The sequence below is a fragment of the Protopterus annectens genome, chromosome 13.part0 (assembly GCF_019279795.1).
Source record: "Protopterus annectens isolate FY-2018-M chromosome 13.part0, PAN1.0, whole genome shotgun sequence".
NCBI classification, from domain to species: Eukaryota; Metazoa; Chordata; order Ceratodontiformes; family Protopteridae; genus Protopterus; species Protopterus annectens.
Genome location: NC_056747.1, coordinates 273,487,600 through 273,505,880, shown reverse-complemented (window position 1 = coordinate 273,505,880; position 18,281 = coordinate 273,487,600). Strand labels below are relative to the sequence as shown.

At 42.4% G+C, this 18,281-nt stretch overlaps 1 protein-coding gene across 1 annotated transcript in view; it reads left to right on the top strand.

The window, feature by feature from the left end:
* Nucleotides 1-18,281, top strand: part of LOC122787233 (cell wall protein DAN4-like) — a 1,236,685-nt gene that overhangs the window by 482,355 nt on the left and 736,049 nt on the right. Inside the window, exon 2 of the mRNA XM_044053833.1 lies at nucleotides 6,787-7,131. Within this exon, the coding sequence (XP_043909768.1) occupies nucleotides 6,787-7,131 (345 nt within the window). The remainder of the gene's footprint in view (nucleotides 1-6,786; nucleotides 7,132-18,281) is intronic.

Sequence of the window (18,281 nt, the reverse complement as noted above, 5' to 3'; positions counted from 1 at the left end):
ATACTGGGTAAGAAAGAGAGTCAGCTGCTATTCTTAGGAAGTTAGTGGATATACCATCTGCAGCTAGCATGGTAGGTTTTAGTTTGAGGAGGAGGTTTCTAATTTTTGATGTAGGGACTGGAGAGAGGGAGAAGGATGGTTGGTAGTATTGCCAGGAGTGTTCCCAGCAGCTGTGGTAAATGAAGTATTAGTGTTTTTTAGCTGGTTGGACAGAGTTTGGATTGAGTTTATGAAGTGAGAGTTAAGCTGGGAGGCTATATCTTTGCTGTTAGTATATGGGAAGGTGGGGGTGGGGGTAGCAATTGTTCCAGATTTTAGTAGGGAGTTGATAGAATGCCAAAATTTTGGGGGATTTTTTTGAGTATTTGTTTGGCGACCTAGGAAGTAGTTTTGTTTGTCGAGTTTGGTTTATTTTTTGGTTAAGTTCCTAAGTTGATTATACTTTTGCTTGGTATGATCAGAGTTGTCTTGTTTCCATTGCTTCCAGGTCTTGTCTCTGTCTTTTAGAAGGGGTCTTGTGTCTCAACTTAACCATGGTGCATAGTTTGCTTTGTTTTTTCTCTTCCTTACTGGTGCCATGGAATTTAGAACTGAGATAAATATATTATTAAAGTAGTCTACTGCCTGATCTAGGTGTGGGGTTTTTAGAGGGAGCCAGTTACATTGTTGGAGAATTTTGTTTAGGTTGTCTGGGGTTAAGTTACGATCATCCCTGATGAATCTGTAGGTTATGGGTTTAGGGGTGTTGGTTCATTTCCTAAGAAGGAAAGTGGGGAGATGGTCACTGAGTGCATCTGGTAAGGATCCAACCTGATAGTGATGTTTGGGGCTATTTACTAGCGTCCAGTCAATAATGGTTTGTTTATGGGTTTTCTTATCTATTCTGGTGGGATCTTGAATTAGTTGTGTGAAATTGTAGAGGTTAATACTGTTGGTAGGGTTTTTGGAGCTGCAGGTTTGCCAGTCGGTATCGTGGTCACCTAATAAAATTGTTTCTTGAGGGGAGTTTTCATTCAGCCATTGAAGGATCTCTTCTATGGCTGGGGAGTTATTCCCAGGAGGAATGTAGCAACAAAGGATAATTTTTTTCATTGTTTATTGATAGAATAGAGCCTATGATTTTGGCGTTTTGAAATGTTGGTAGAGGGGTATGAAATGGCTGAAGGTTTGTTTCGTTTTTGAATACAATTGTGACTCCACCACCCTTCCTATTTTTTCTATCTAGCCTTAAGATGTTGTAACCTGGTGGCAGAAACTCATCGCTGGGGATATGTGGTTTTAGCCAGGTTTCAGTAATGGTTACAATGTCAGGGGAGTAATGAGTAATAAAAGCATGTAGGTCTTCTAGTTTATTTGAAATACTTCTTATGTTGATATTAATTAGGAGATAATTAGGTGAGCTCTATTTGGAAGGTCAGTGAAGGAGGGTCCTGGGTTTGGGTGTATGTCGCCAGGTATGAGGAGTCTTTTGCTGAGTTTGAATATGTGTTTGATAACATAGGTTAGGTTTGAAAGTGATACGCATACTGCTTTCCTATTGATAGTAGTAGGTAGATGGATGTTAGAAGTGTGTAGCATAACATTAGTGGAAAATAGTGTTGGACAGACTGTAAAGCTTATGTGGGAGGTGGTGTGTTTTCCAGTATGTGTTGTATGGGATGAGGTGGTGTCTAGGGGTAGGTTAGTTTGTATGGTTGTAGCGTAGGAAAGGGAGGTGAGGGCTAGTAGGAGCAAGGGTAGTAGGACTTGCATTGTGATTGTTTGGAAGATATTAGTAGTGTTTTAAACACTACTATAATTACTACTACTTTAAATATCTGTCACCGACTCTAACTTCACCTTGAATGGCCACAGTCTCCTCTTATGTATATTTATGTATCAGACACTTTGCACCTCAATAAGGTTTTGTATATTCATTTATCAGTTTAACTCCTTTGTTGAATTATATTTGTATATATTCCCATACAGCTCTGTTATTGAGTCATAATCATACAGATTATTACTTTTTTTTTCTATTTTGTCTGTAAATATACATCTGGGCCTAATCTGAAAATGGTCAATTAGGGACAGTGCTCTACCCAGGTTAATAAATTCATAAATAAATAAACTTCAGTTGTAGCCATAATTGCTCACCAGGTAACAGACACATGCTGCTGCATTATTTCAGCAGTCTTGCCCACCCTTTATAATATCCAATCCTTTGTTTTTACATGTATTACAATATTTAATGATATTCCGAATCTACTCTTGTCATTTTAGCAGGAATTGTAGACTTTTATAGGACATTGAATATGATGTCACTTTTTTATAATATCACTTTTCTTGAGTCAATATTTTTTGTAATAAGAGTGTTGTAACCAGAATATTTCACTGAATGTTGGTGCATTGTGCTATGGTTGAATACCTGTTTTACTTTCTATGTAATTTTTACCCCCCCCCCCCTTCTCTGCAGGACCCAGCATGATGACTCTGCCAATGCTCAATTGGCCTATTTGTTCTATAGACCTGAGAGACTTGCTTTTACAGGGTAGGCAAGAGTTTTACAGCCCCCATTCATTTCTGCCTATGAAGCCCAAATTACTCATTTTTCCACTAGTGACAAGAGTTGGGTGGTAAGGAGTGGGACAGCTAGCATATCCTGCTGCGAGTCCTACCCCTGGAGGTCCCATTGGTGACACAATTGAGTTCCACATCAGCAAGGTGTGCGTGTCTACACACACACACACACACACACACACACACACACACACACACACACACACACACACACACACACTGATGCATGCACACAGACACACTGCTTCACAGGTTGCCAAGTGCTGTGCATTGCCTAACAACATCCACTGTGCAGACTTGTGCTTCATGAGTGCAACATCCAGTGATCCTAGTAGGTGTCACTCAAGTGAAGACTTGAGTTGCAAAGAAATGCTAACCTGCTTTGGATCACATTCTTGGTCAAGGCTTTGATGTGTCATATTATACTGTATCTCTAAATATTCCATACTAAAATACACAGAAAAGGTCCACCTCCATGATGCAGAGAGATGAAGCCCTGACTGCACTGTATGGCCCCAAACAAGAAATGTAGGTAGCCACCTCCCTCCCTCCCACCAGGATGGATGAGCCAGCAAAATTCACTTTTTCCTTCCTCCCCAGCCCATGTCATCCATCAGATCCAGCTGCTAACTGAACATGTGTCATCTGTAGTGCAGTCAGGGCTTCATCCCTCTGCACTGTGGAGGCAGGTCATTTCTGTGAATTTTAATTTGGAATGTCTAGCAATAGATGTGTGATAATCTCTATAAGACAGCTTTCCTGTTCTTGTTCTTGTCAAGTGTGAACTGAGTGAGTTTGCAGCTTATGGCGTAAACTTTCCTTCCCTGATCATTGGTTCTTACAACAAAGCACTTGACCAAAGCATTAAGAATCAGTTTGCATTAAGTTTTTGGGGCATAAAACTATTTCAGTCTTTTGGATTTGTGTATGGCCCCACACAATAAATGTAGGTAAATGTAGGTAAGTAGTCACTGATGGATTCAGCCGTAATATTTACTAATTTGATATTGCTAGGTGCAGCTGTGGTTAAGCAAGGCAACATGTGGTCACTGCCAGAGGTTTTGCTTGCTGCTGTTGTGAGGTTTATTGTCTGAATGGAACCAGTCTTGTCAGTAAAATCTTCCAGTGGGATTCCAATCAGCATTTAGGTCCCCGATAACCCATAATGATGAGGTCTGTATTTAGACTGGAATGAGCCAAGGTAGAGCCACGTGTGTAACTAATTTGTGTCCCTGGGAAATATACAGACAGGCTACTGAGGGGATCTTTAGTTTATTGGCTTTACTCTGAAATAGAATAGGAATATAGTAACAACAAAAGGTATGTGATCAGAGAGACCATAAGAAGCTTAGCCATGTACACCTTTAAGAAAACACACTTAAGAGTTCTTTCCACCCTTAATGAGTACTTAATAGTTTTCATCTCCAAACTCATAAGACTATACATGATAACTCTGTTGCAGATTTATGTCTACCCATTAAATCAACAAGACTAGCCGTAATGGCAGACTAAGTACTACTTATTCTACAGTCTGGGAACATTGAGTTAGGAACTTATACATCCAGTGAGTCTTGTTTATTTGTTAGTACCAATTAGGACTCTAGTAAGGGTGTTTATAGAGACATTGGTTTTATGAAGAAATACACGGTCTAATAGGACTGGGTCTTTCATGGTTTGCAAAGTGAGACACAAGTTACCATGGAACAGCCAGTAGACTATTAAGTATAACTTGTGCTGATTTTTGGGATAGTTAAAGGATTTAAGGCCTTTCATTTTTAGGTTAAAAATTTTTGGGGCCTTTCCAGTTGAGTAGTATGCTTGAATTTGTATATACTGAAAGGGACATTGTATTCAATGATGGGCTTGGTAAGGTAAGAGTGCTGCAGTAAGATGACTTTCTTGGATCTTGAAGCTATTCCACTGGAAATTAACAAAGCCAGCTAAAAGGATTTCCTGACTATGCTGGAAACATGATGATCGAATGAGAGAGAGAGTTGTCCATATAAGTAGTCAGGTCTCATGACCATGACTAGCTGAGGAGGAGTACCACTTATAACATATGGGGGGGGGGGGCTTTTTTGCTGAGCACTACTGTGGTACCCTTTTTTGCATTTGGCTTGAGACCATTTTTAGTACGCCCGGTATGTGCATATTCTGGCCATTTTTAGAGCAATTTAGTATCAGAGCAGTCATCAGCAAACTTCATCAACCACACTTCATGGATATTGGCTTGAATGGCTGCAAACATAAATACCAAACAAAAGGGAGCCCAGTAGAGATCTTGGTGCTACTCCACTAGTTACAATTTTACATTCAAAGAGGGTACGAGCAAGTTTTACTACTGGGTATCTATTTGATAGCTAGTATGCAGTCCAGCGAATAATCTAGGGGGTTACATCATCTAAATTTTCAGTAATACCAGCATGTGGGGATAGAGTCAAAAGCCTTAGCCAGGTTAACATTCAGTGATTTAATTAAATATTTTACAAGCTCAGAGCCTATGCAGGCCATTTAACAGTTTGCTTTATTACAGTCCCTGATGCATAATGAATATTTTTAAACCAATATTCTAACAGTAACTTAAATAATGATAGTTCTTTAGCACATCCAACTTAATTAGGCAAAGAATTCTACAACCTACCAGATTATGAGTGGAAACAATCTTTTAATTTTGATTTAACTTAATTAGAGAATTTTAATTTCTGGTATTGATATTATGATCAACAAATTCAGCACCTAACATAGCAGCCATTCTGTCATTCTCTAAGCATTTCTGGACCAAAATCAAGTCTACACTCAAAATTCTATATGCAACAGAATACAGAGATAGATTTTCAAATTTCTCACTGTAACACAGATGTTTGCACCCAACTACCTGTTTGATTAATGTTTTCTGTATGTGTTCTAGTAGCTTTAACTGATAAATACTCAATACACAGGACCTACCATATTTTATAACTGGACATATGCTGGTAAAAGGATCTATATTATGATATCTCACGCTCAGAAGAGCGAACGACACATAATCGACCCCATGTAAGCGAAAGCTTACAACATTGAAACTTCAGAAAAGCGATTTTTTCCCAAGGGCAAAAAAATCGCTGTTCCGAAGAAGAAAAAATGTAAAACATTACATAATGTGGGGGGCTGTGCCCCCCCCTCCTTAAATATACCAACTCCGAGATCGCACTACAGTGCCAAAAAGGCAAAGTAGCGAAAGTGGGCAAACTAATTCTTTCCTATGGAAAGAATTCGCTAAAAGCCACTTCACTATTTTTCCTTTTCACGCTTTTCAGTTTGACAAAGACGCATTCGACAACCTGCATCTGTGACAGCATAATAGGGAGCCTGGCAAAATATATCTTTAACCAGCACATGCCTATTCCTGCTAGAGAAACAACAAAGGATATTTTTAATGATACCATAACAATTCTTGATAATATTTGTAGAGCTCTCAGCAGATTTTATAGCAGTCTACCATAATTCCCAAGTCTTTAACCAAGTGTGAAGATGAACAAACTTGATTATCTAGGACATATTGATGGACATAATTCTGAGTCACCAAAAAATGTTATTGTTACAACTCATATCCGTTGATAAAACCCATCTCATTTAAACTATCAAGTTAGTTTTGCATCTGATGATGATCCTCAGTATGTGTAATTGAGCTTTCAGTTTTGATGTTGTCATCAATTTTATAAAGTCATATCCTAACTGAAGTCAGAGAATCTTACATTAACAAACCAACAAGTAATGGTCCTAAGTCAGAGGCCTGTGGTATACCCTTTTTAATGAGTTTATAGTTAGAGTACATATTTCTAATTCTTACTCTACATTTTGTAGTTTAAGTTGTTTAATTTAAGTTACTAAACATTGTTTATGGCCAGGCTACACAGACTAATCATCTTAGATGAAGTAAAAGAAAATTAAACTCGGGATGGCAATTTTGTGTATAATATAGTTTTTGGAATATAAATATATTGCCTTACTGGCTTTGATAATGTATTTTTTCAAAGATACAGCTGATTATTTTTAGGTGTAGACTGTGCTGGAGATACCAACCAAGGCTTAAATAGCCCTTTGTAATCATAAATAGCTAAATATGTTTTTGAAAAGGTTTTTATATGCCACTAAACTAATATTGATATAATAGGCACTGCTGAACAGCTGAACAAATGTATGGTGTTTGCATTAATCTAAGAGTATTACTGTACTTCATTCTACTTTCAGGTAATGCCAGGACACAGATATCAGTAACTGCTGAAAAAAAACAGACAGATTTCACATCAGGTGGTAATAACATTACTAATAGTACCAGCACACCTACCACAGAGAGCAGCACATCTGTTAATAAATCTGAATCTGGTGTTACCACTACCTCACAAACTGGTGCTGCTGGAAGTAATTCTACACATAATGGGAGCACCACAACCTCATCACAGCAAAGCAACAGTACCACAATGACTCATAATGTAACAACAGGAACTACAGTACCCGGGCCTACAAATGCTACAGATGTATCAACAACTAAACAAATGCCAAACACCACAACCACATTTATACTTACTACTACAGGTATGTGATGAGCATGCATAGCAAATGTCATTATTACTATCTTGCTATTTAGATTTATTTTCAGTTATTTCCTATGTTTCAGTATAATTTAAAATCATGCTATTTTTTCAGCTTGGTCAGTTTAGGATGAATATAATAAAGTTTGAGAGAAAAAGCACTCTCATTAAAGCTGAGTAAGACTGATAAAAAATGATTGCCTATTGTGGATTATAGACTGGAAACATCTCAGGAGGAGATGCCCATTCTCTAAAGGTATGATCTGAAAAGCATATAAAATCATACTAGAAGGTAAAAGGTCAGTTACAGACAAGTAAAGGGAGTGAAACCTACATCTGGACCTTCTTGGGATTGGTGACAATAGAATATCAGCATTCCCAGAGTTGCTGTTCTGTTGATTGAATAATCTCTGTCCCAGGGCTGTACCTGTCACACCTGAACTTTTTCTGTTGGGTTACCATCCTTCCATGTCCTTGGAGAAACCCCACTGTGCCTTGTTGCAAAATAAAAAGAGGTTCTGTACTTACCATATCATTCGATTTGTGTTGTCCATTTTCATTCTGCCTCAACAAATGGGTTCAGATCAGACTCTGCCACCTTCTATGGATTCTAGGATCTGACTCTCAAGCTTCTCCCTTACCCATAATGCCCCTTACCACTGCAATACCTCAGATCTTGTTTGCCGCTCTTCATGTTCACACAGGATTTCAATCTCTCGAGCTCAAGGGGTTTAGTGAGTGTTTCATCACAGTTTTTTCTAAGTATTTTTTCTTCTTTTTCAGAACTTTTACTGTTTGTAGTATCTCCTTTATTCTCTTGTACCAAAGTTATTGGTGGTAGTGTTTTTATATACCATAGTTGATAGTCTTTCCACTGAGGAGGTCCCCCAGAAGAGGTTGTGCAAAAGGAGGCTCTTAGATTCCCCACAGGAATCTCTCACAGAAGACACCAATTATGATGAAGGGGAAAGGTCCCTTAGATCTGCACCTGAAATATCTCATTCAGAGACATCCTAGAGATTCTTTGCCAGAAAGGTGGTTGGTTTTCCAAAACCCTTTCCCAGGAGGAATCTATGTTATTGGAAGCCTTCAGGTCTGGACCATCTACGTCTTGGGTTACTCCAGCACCCCCCCAGTGGTTGGGATTATAGACCTTCTCTCCCAAAGGCATGGAAGGAACCAGACTCTGTGGAACAAATTCCCAAATGCCTTTGGCAAAATTTTGACTGCCCCTCCTAACAGACAGTGCTGGACTAAAGGGATTCCTAAAGATGCCATGGTTGTTGCAGCAGCCACCAAAAAAGAACTGGTTGAACAAAGTTCCACTGTCCATCCCCCTAACAGAGAGTTTAGGACATTGAATAGGTTTGGGAACTGCGAGCATATGCATCAGTGACATTTGCCCTGTGAACGCTGAACTACCTGCCACATTTCACAAGCTTACAGAGGGACATGGTAAAGGAACTCTCTAATTCTGCCCCAGGGTCCATGTCCACAAAGAAATAGAAGTCCTTTTCCTCATGACTGGCCACCCTACAATCTATTGTAAACATGTCCATGAGGTTAATCTCACATGCAACTGAAGGTACTCAGAGGGTGGCTGGTTCAGGCATAGCCATAAGGAGATATGCCTGGATGCAGCTGTGCGATTTTGCAGAGCCATTGAAGGTGTAATTCATCAGTACTCCCTTTTGATGGATCTTCTTTGTTTGGGCCAACCATTAAAGAGACTCTCTTCCTTAGTGAACAGGACAGAAAGACCTTGTCTGCCATTGGAATCTGCTTTTCTACCCACCAGAGACCTTTCTCTAGGAATCAACGTGGTGGGAAGATGTGGTTCTAAAAATCTCAAGGTCCTTTCCTAGAGTGACGTGGGGATTTTTCCCCCAGAGACATAGGGTGAAATAACTACAATAGTAGACATTGAGAAAGTGGCAGAGGGGGTCAGCAAAACCAAGGATCATGAGATCCTTCCAGTGCTCCTGAAAGGCTGCCTGACTGTCCCTCTCTGGAGGTAGTCGGGGGCACTTATCTTGCACCAAAAAGCCTGGATAGCCATCACAAAAGACTCTTGGGTGCAAAGAATCATATCCAGAGGCTCTTTCAATCCTTTTTTACAAATTCCCCCCAAAAAAGAGGAAGAGTCTCCCCAATGTTACACCCAATCAGAGGAGGCTAGCAGCTCAAGAGATCTGAAATTAAGTAGACAAAAGAGTCATCCAAGAGGTCCCCCCAGACTAAGCAGGATTGGAATTTGCTCAAGATTCCTTTAATGACAAAAAAGACAAGGGATCTGAGACCTATCTTGGATCTCGGTTATCTAAACTGGTTTGTAAAGAATTCCAAATTCTCAATTGTCATGGTTCAGTCCATTCTACCTTTTCTACAGAAGGACAATTAGATGTGCTCATTTGATCTTCAAGGCATGTACTGTCACATCAAAATGAACAGGTGCTCTCGAAGGTATCTGTGCTTCTGGCTGGGAGTCCGTCATTATCAGTTCAAAGTCTTGCCCTTCAGTCTCACCACCCCAGGGTGTTCACTAAATGCATGGCAGCAGTAGCAGCTCACCTGAGACTGCTCGGATTCAGAGTGATGTTCTTAGTGTTTCACTATTGCAGTCATCACACTTGGGTTATCTGCCTGCAGGTAGCCCTCAGTCAGCCCAAATACCAGAGACTTAGTATTTCTGCATCAGATGCTGTTGCTCCAGGACTGATGTCAGGTCGTCAGGGGTATAAAAACAGGCAGCTGACACCATTACATCAGTCTTTCTTGCCGAGGAGCCCAAAGCAGAAGCAGTTCGCAAGTGCCACTCGGCCTCATCCTGAATTTTCGTTTACAAATTGAATAATCCTGAAGTCTTCTAAAGCTATGTACCCCATTGAGAATCCTTTTTTCGTGCTCTAACCGATGTCAGAAAAAGTTAACAATTGTCTTGCCTGTGGAAAGCAAATACCTCGCAGAGATTTTCATTCTTACTGCATCACCTGTTTAGGCCCAGACCACGACATACCTCGCTGTCGGTTTTGTACCTTGTTTAACGGCCAAACCATTCATCATCGGGGTCTCTTTGTCGCTAAATTCTTTCACTCTCAATCTCCGTATTCTGAAATGGCTTTGGTAAGCCGTCCAACTACCGATATTCCAAAAAAAGTAAGGATAAACACAGAGACAGACCACATAGGTCCAAAGCTGCTGACAACGCTTTCGTTAAGCTAGTTGCCAGTCCGCCGGTACTCAGTAAGGCACTTTCACAGCCCCTGATGCCCGCTTCAATGGATTCACAGGCCTCTACCAAGACCCATTCGGAGTCTGCTATACCGCGAGACTCTTCTTCGACTATGGAACCTGCGGATGGGTCCAGAGCCACTTTGCAGGCACCGGCTTCTGGGACAGTTCTTCACTCAACTGATGTTCGACTCAAACCAGCGACTTCTTTTTTAATCAAAATTACAGAGTTTCTTAGGCCCAGAGTATGCACTGTGTGTGTGTGTGTGTGTGTGTGTGTGTGTGTGTGTGTGTGTGTGTGTGTGTGTGTGTGTGTGTGTATGTGTGTGTCTTTCGGCTTTTCCCAGTTAGGGGTCGCCACAGTGGAACTGCAGTCTGCCAATGATTGGCAGTAGATTTTTACGTGCCGAGTTGCCAGTCCTGATGCACAACCTACAACTGATGACCAAAGCGCATGCACCTGCTCCCATGCCACAAAAACAAATGCTTAGAATGGCAGAAGACTTTATTACGCTGACTAGGGGAAGTCAGCCTTCCCCTGCTAAGAGAAAAAGAGACCAGTCCCCTACAGCTTCTACAAACTAGGTGTCCAATGACTCTGAGATTTCTGATTATGAAGAAATGCCCTTATCTGCTTATGAGGATTCAGATGCAGGGGAATCCATTCCCTCTGCCTCCCCTCCAAAGGATTTTTCTTTTGATGAAACCTTGCATACCTTAAGAGAGCATTTCCACTGGGAATGCCAAGACTATCCTCAGTCCAAAAAGAGACTCAGAGAATTCCTAGAGTTGCCTCAGCACAGGCCTTAAGCAATACCCCCGTACTGGATGTTGTTGATGATGTTTTTATGGAATCCAGTCTTACTCCTGACACTTTACCTCCTGCCCCTAGGAAACCAGACAGGTACTACAGAGTACCTGACACTCTCAAATTTCATTTCAAGAATCCTACTGCTGATCCAGAGATAATTTCCCAGGGGCCTGAAGGTATCAAGACTACTACAGCCAAGAATCCCACCCCTTCGGACAGGGATTCCAGAGCTTTGCACAGATGGGGTAAGAAGGTATATACCTCTGCAACTATTGCTATTAGGGCATTGAATTGTCAGTTTCACATGCTGAAGTACCAGCAGCATATTATGGAACTTATTAAACAAAAAGCGGCAACCTTTACAGACTGTGCAGAAAATAAAGAATTGCAGGAGCTTATGCACTCTGCAAGCCAAGTCAGCAAGTATACTTTGCAGTGTGGCTTTAATGCCCTAGAAGCGTCTTGCCGAGCAGCAGTCACTGGATCTGTACTGAGAAGACATGCTTGGCTCAAGGAGCAGACCTTGCCAGACCATGTCAAATCAAAGTTACTAGATGCTCCTTTGAACAAGGATAGTTTGTTTAGCATCAAAGCAGAAGAGGTTCTTAAAAAGATGGAAGAAAAAGCTAAGTCTATGCAAACTGTTAAAGAATTCTTACAAGTGCAACCCCCTAGATTCAGTAGGCATTGCCCTTTCCAGCCTCCTCCAGGCCTTTTCAAACCAGACCCAGGGGAAACAAACCACCCAGACTACAGTCTCAGGGTATGCAGAGATCTAAGCAATGGAGTGCCCCCACCCCTAAAGCAGGGAGTAGTAAGCCACCTCCTTACAGAAAAAACTCACAATGACTTCCTTACTCCACTCCCCAGTCCTGCCCATTTGCTTGTGTCCCTAGGAGGAAAACTTGCCCATGTTCTTCATCTCACATTGCTGCAGTCCTTACACTTGGGTAGTCTGCTGTCCTCGGTCGGCCCGAATATCAAAGTATAAGGCTGACGTCGGTCAAGGCGCATTAGACTGACATCAGGACATCAGGGTACAAATGCGCATGACCGACGTCATATCCTCAGTCTTTTTTGCCGCATGGTCCGATGCAGAAGCAGCGTTGCAAGTGCCGTTCGGCGTTCTGAAATTTTTCGAATTCGGAGTTTCAGACCGAGTCAAAGTTGGCTAAGTACCCCCGTTGGGGAATATTTTAGTTTTTTCTTGCCTCAGTGGTTTACCGGATGTCAGAAAAAGTGAATAACTGTATTTCTTGTGGGAAACAGATACCGCATAGAGATTATCATACTTTGTGTATTCCTTGTTTAGGGCCTGAGCACGACGTTGTTGGGTGTCGCTTTTGTGCTAGATTCAATAAGCGCACTATTAAGAGAAGGTTAGATTGTGCCAGGTTAGTCTTCGGGAAGCGGTGCAATTATAATATGCCGTCGGATGCTCCAACGTCCGCTTCTTCGAAGAAGTGCAAGGACAAAGCAGCTAAGCCCAGGCAAGAAGAGCCGTCCGTACCGGACGCCGGTTCTTTAGAGGTGTCGGTGGAGCCGGGGGTTCCACCGGAGGTTTCTCTGGAGTCCCAGGGGGAGACTTTGTTGTTGCAGGATGTGGCCTCTCAGGAGGCAGGTCAGGCTGAAGGGGCTTCTCAGGTTACTGTACTCCCCTCCCTTCCTAGGGTGGTTAGGCCCTCTCCTTCTGTTTCCAAGGCTTCTCCCAGAGGTAGGCCAGGTTTAGCTTCAGTTGGTGTCACTCCTAGTTCTTCAGGATCTGTGCCCAAGAAGCATATGCTTAAAATGGCAGAAGATTTGATTACTTTGATTAGAGGTTCTTTGCCCCCTCCTGATAAGAGACCTAGGGTGGAACCTGAGTTGGGGAGTTTTGAGCAGGCTTCGGATGTTTCAGAGTCTTCGGCTGAAGACTTGCAGGAGTATTCTCCTTATTCTGATTCTGATGGGGATGATTCTACTCCTTCTGCTTCTCCTCCTGAGGATTTTTCTTTTCAGAGACTCTTCATTCCATGAGGGAGCATTTTAAGTGGGAAGGTCAGGACTTCTCTGATTCCAGGAAAAGGCTTAGGGAATTTTGTTTTACCCCAGCATAGGCCTTTGGCTATACCTCCTGTTCTGGATGTTGTGGAAGATGTGTTTGCAGAGGCTTCTCTTAATCCTGATTCTTTGCCTCCTGCTCCTGTTAAACCGGATAGGTATTACAGGGTGCCTGAAGCTCATAAGTATCTTTTTAAGAGTCCTAGGGCGGACCCAGAAACTGTTAGTCAGGGGCCTAAGGGTGTTAAGGCTTCTGTTGTTAAAAATCTGGTTCCTCCAGATAAAGAGGCCAGGGCTTTGGATAGATGGGGAAAGAAAGTCTATACTTCTTCCACCCTAGCTATGAGGGCTTTGAATTGCCAGTTTCACATGCTGAAATACCAAAACTATCTTCTTTCTCAATTGAAGTCTAAGGTAGATGCTCTGGCGGAAGGTATTGAGTGTAAAGAGTTACAAGATTTAGTGCATGTTTCTGAACAGGAGGGTAAGCATTCTTTGCAATGTGGTTTTGATGCTGTACAGGCCTCGTCTAGGGTGGCTACCACTGGGTCAGTTCTTCGCAGGCACGCCTGGCTGAGGGATCAGAATTTATCTGACCATGTTAAGACAAGGATTTTAGATGCTCCTTTACAGTCTGATGTGTTGTTTGGTTCACCTGTTGAGGCAGTCTTAAAGAAAATGGAAGACAAGGCTAAGTCTATGCAGACTGTTAAAGATTTTTTGCAGGTTCAGCCTCCGAAGTTTAGTAGAAATTGGCCTACCAAGGGGTGGACGTATCCTTCTTATGATTCCCAGTCTAGGGGTAGATCTAGACGTGGTAGGGGCAGAGCTCAGGGCTCTTTCAGGCCTAGAACAGGGAGTTCACCTGCACAGTCTTCGGGTGAGGGCAGGGGTCAGTCCTTTCGTAAACAGACCCAATGACCTACCTTTTCAGCTGCCAGAGCCTTCTCGTCTGGCAGCACCTTTGGGAGGAAGGTTGGCACTTTTCAAGGAAAATTGGAGTTTAATTACCCAAGACAGATGGGTATTGGATATCATACACCAAGGTTACAGGTTTTATTTCCATACCTTGCCTCCTTTCAAAGGCATGCCAGACGTTCCTCCTCAGCAAAGAATAGAGGCTCACAAACAAATTTCTCTGCTACTTCAAATAGGGGCCATACAGCCGGTCCCTATGCCAGAAGTGGGCCTAGGATTTTACTCTCGCCTGTTCCTAGTACCAAAGAAGGGGAACACGTGGAGACCAATTTTGGATTTATCTATCCTCAACACTTATCTGGACATTCCCAAGTTCAAAATGTTGACGTTACAACAGCTTTTACCTCTGCTGGGCAAAGATCATTGGATGGTAACTTTGGATCTCAAGGAGGCTTACCTTCATGTTCCTATCAGACTGAGTTGCAGGAAGTATCTGCGTTTTCGGGCTGGGACTTCTCATTATCAGTTCTCTGCATTGCCCTTTGGCTTATCTACTGCGCCCAGAGTGTTCACGAAAGTTCTGGCTCCAGTGATAGCTTTCTTCAGGCTAAAAGGAATACAGATCTATCCTTATTTGGACGATTGCCTGATTCTGGCTCAAGGAAGGGACGAGCTTCTTCATCATTTGGAATATGTGATAGCAGTGCTAAGATGCCTGGGGTATTCTGTGAACGAAATAAAGTCCAGTCTAGTACCCTCTCAGGACATGTGCTTTCTGGGTGTAAGACTGAATACAGCATCCCAGATGGCCTTTTGACCCCGGACAAACAAAAGAATCTTTCCCTTTACTTTCATCAATTGTCTCATCAGTCCAGGCTGACTGCAAGGACAGTCCTTCAAGCCTTGGGGTTCATGGCATCTTGTATTCTGGTGCTTCCCAATGCCAAACTGCATATGAGGAAGCTACAATGGTATCTCAAAAATGTATGGACACAGCACTGCCAGGATCTGGACACTGTCATTCAAATAATACCTTGCATTCAAAAGGAATTTTTGTGGTGGGCTCAGGAATGTCACCTAAACAAGGGACTCTCTGTGACCCGGCCAGAGGCGAGTCAGATTCTAACGACAGATGCCTCAGACAAAGCTTGGGGAGCTCATCTAAATGGAAAGTGGATACAAGACACGTGGCCTGCCAGACTACAACATCTACATATCAACTTGAAGGAGATGTTAGCAGTCCAGTTTGCCTTACTAGCTTTCAAGGATTTACTTCTTCCAGGGCAGGTGTTGATTCTAACAGACAACACAACTGTCATGTGGTACATCAACAAGCAAGGGGAACACATTCTTATCCTCTATGCAGGCAAGCAATGATTTTGTGGGAGACTGCTCTCAGTTTACAGCTAAATCTTCAGGCAAGGTTTCTGCCGGGAGCACAGAACTCCTTAGCAGATGTGTTGAGCAGACGAATTATGGATCCCCACGAGTGGAAATTGGATCCTCATGTATTTCAGAAATTGACAGTGTCATGGGGAACTCCAGACATAGATCTGTTCGCTTCTCCACTAAACCACCAGCTGCCAAAGTTTTGCACGAAAAGGTTTCATCCCACAGCTTGGAAAGTGGATGCTCTTTCTTTCAATTGGAGCAATCTTCATGTGTATGCCTTTCCACCTCTGCCTCTCCTCCCAAAGGTACTTCTAAAGGTCAGACAGGACAAGCCAAAGATGATTTTAATAGCTCCAGATTGGCCTCAACAGCACTGGTACCCATTACTGAGAAGTCTGGTACGGAAGCCTCCATGGCCTTTGCCTTCGATTCCACACCTGTTGTCTCAGGAGAACGGTCATTTACTCAATGTCAAGCTTCACTCTCTTCACCTAACAGCCTGGCATATTCTGTTTTGAACCATAGAGGGTCTCAACTTCCACAGCAAGTTTTGAATGTTATTTTGGAAGCTAGAAGGCCTAGTACAAGGAAAGTGTACGCAGATAAATGGAAGAGATTTTTATTTTGGAGTGCAGCAAAGGATTTTGATGTTTCTGAGCCTAATTTAAGTGTGGCTCTTCAATATCTTACTGAGTTACTGGACAAAGGTTTGTCCTTCTCTTCTATTAAGGTTCATGCTGCAGCAATTTCGGCTCACTCATCCTTTGTTCAAGCAATTTCTTAGAGGGGCAAAGAATATAAGACCCCCACGTAGAGCTCCTACTCCTGCTTGGGATCTCAATTTTGTGTTGGAGAAACTCACTCTACAACCTTTTGAGCCTGCAGCTACTACCGAGTTGAAATACTTATCATGGAAGACTGCTTTTTTGTTGGCCATTACCTCTGCAAGAAGGGTTTCTGAATTGCAGGCCCTTATGGCGGTTGAGCCTTTCTTAATTTTCCATAAGGATAGGGTATCTTTGCGTACTAATCCTTCCTTTATGCCTAAAGTGGTTTCTAGTGTGGCTTTAAACCAAACTATTCATTTGCCTACTTTTTATGCAAATCCCCAAAATAAAGGGGAAAAGATTTTGCACACTTTAGATGTACACAGGCAATTGCGATATTATTTGAGCAGAACTAAAGGGTTCAGGCAGTCTCAGCAGTTATTTGTTTCTTTTGCTTTGAGTTCTCAGGGCAAGCCTGTGTCAAAACAAACTATTTCTAAGTGGATTTGGTTTTGCATTGCTTTCTGTTATTCCCATCATGGTAAGGAGATTCCAGCTGGGATTAGGCCTCATTCCACTAGGGCTACTGCCACTGACAGCTTTTTAAGGGGTGGCAACTAAAGATATTTTGGAGGCAGCTACTTGGAGTTCAGTGCATACTTTCTCTAAGCATTATCACCTTCCACTTTACTCTAAATCTAGGGCTGGTTTTGCCACTGCTATTTTACAGGGCATTTTGGCAGCTCCTGCTTCTTTATAGTTTTGCCATCCTCCCTTACCTCTGCTTTGGGATTCTACCCAAGTGTAAGGACTGCAGCAATGTGAGATGAAGAACATAGTACAGTTTTGTACCTACCATAAATGTAGATGTTCAAGATCCACATTGCTGCAGTCCAATTTACCCTCCCTCCTTCCCCTCTGTAGTTAGAGGCGGTTGTGTGGGTTGGGTTGTAAATATTGTGTATATTGTATATATTGTACATATTATTCGTGCAAGGGGGGTTGGTTGGTTGTTTGCTGTCTTTTGGTTTTGACCTTTCTTTTTAGGGTCTTCTGACATCTGGGGCAAGAAAAGACTGAGGATATGACGTCGGTCATGCGCATTTGTACCCTGACATCCTGATGTCAGTCTAATGCGCCTTGACCGACGTCAGCCTTATACTTTGATATTCGGGCCGACCGAGGACAGCGGACTACCCAAGTGTAAGGACTGCAGCAATGTGGATCTTCGAACATCTACATTTATGGTAGGTACAAAACTGTACTTTCATGCAAAAAATTGGATGTCCATCACAAAGGACTGGTGGGTCCTCAGCATTGTATCCCAGGGGTACAAATATTATTTCCATTCACTGCCAACCCCAAGTGGGTTTCCAGACCTTCCTCCAAATCAGTGGGCAGAGGCTCAAAGCCAAGTAGCTTCCCTGCTCAATATCAGAGCTATTCAGCCAGTTCCAGTAGAACAGAGAGGTCAAGGATTCTACTCCAGGCTCTAAGAAGGTTCTTGGCACCCAACCCTGGATCTTTCAATTCTGAACACCTTCCTGGTGGTACCAAAATTCAAAATGCTTACCCTGCAACAGCTTCTTCCTGTGTTAGCCAAAGATGCCTGGTTAGTCACCCTAGACTTAAAAGAAGCCTATCTGCACATCCCCATAAGGGAGTCATGCAGGAAGTATCTATGTTTCAGGGCAAGATCCATGCATTATCAGTTCTCTGCACTTCCCTTTGGCTTATCTACTGCACCCAGAGTTTTCACAAAATGCCTGGATCCAGCCATTGCTTACTGCAGGCAGAGAAATATCCAAATTTTCCCGTACTTGGACAACTGCCTGATTCAGGCAGACAGTCAGGAATTGCTGTTGCAGCACCTGACATTTGTGAAACACCTTCTCACTTTCTTGGGGTACACCATCAACGAAAAGAAATCAAAACTGGTACCCAGTCAAAAGATTGTATTCCTGGGAGCAAGCTTGGACACAACATCCCAGATGG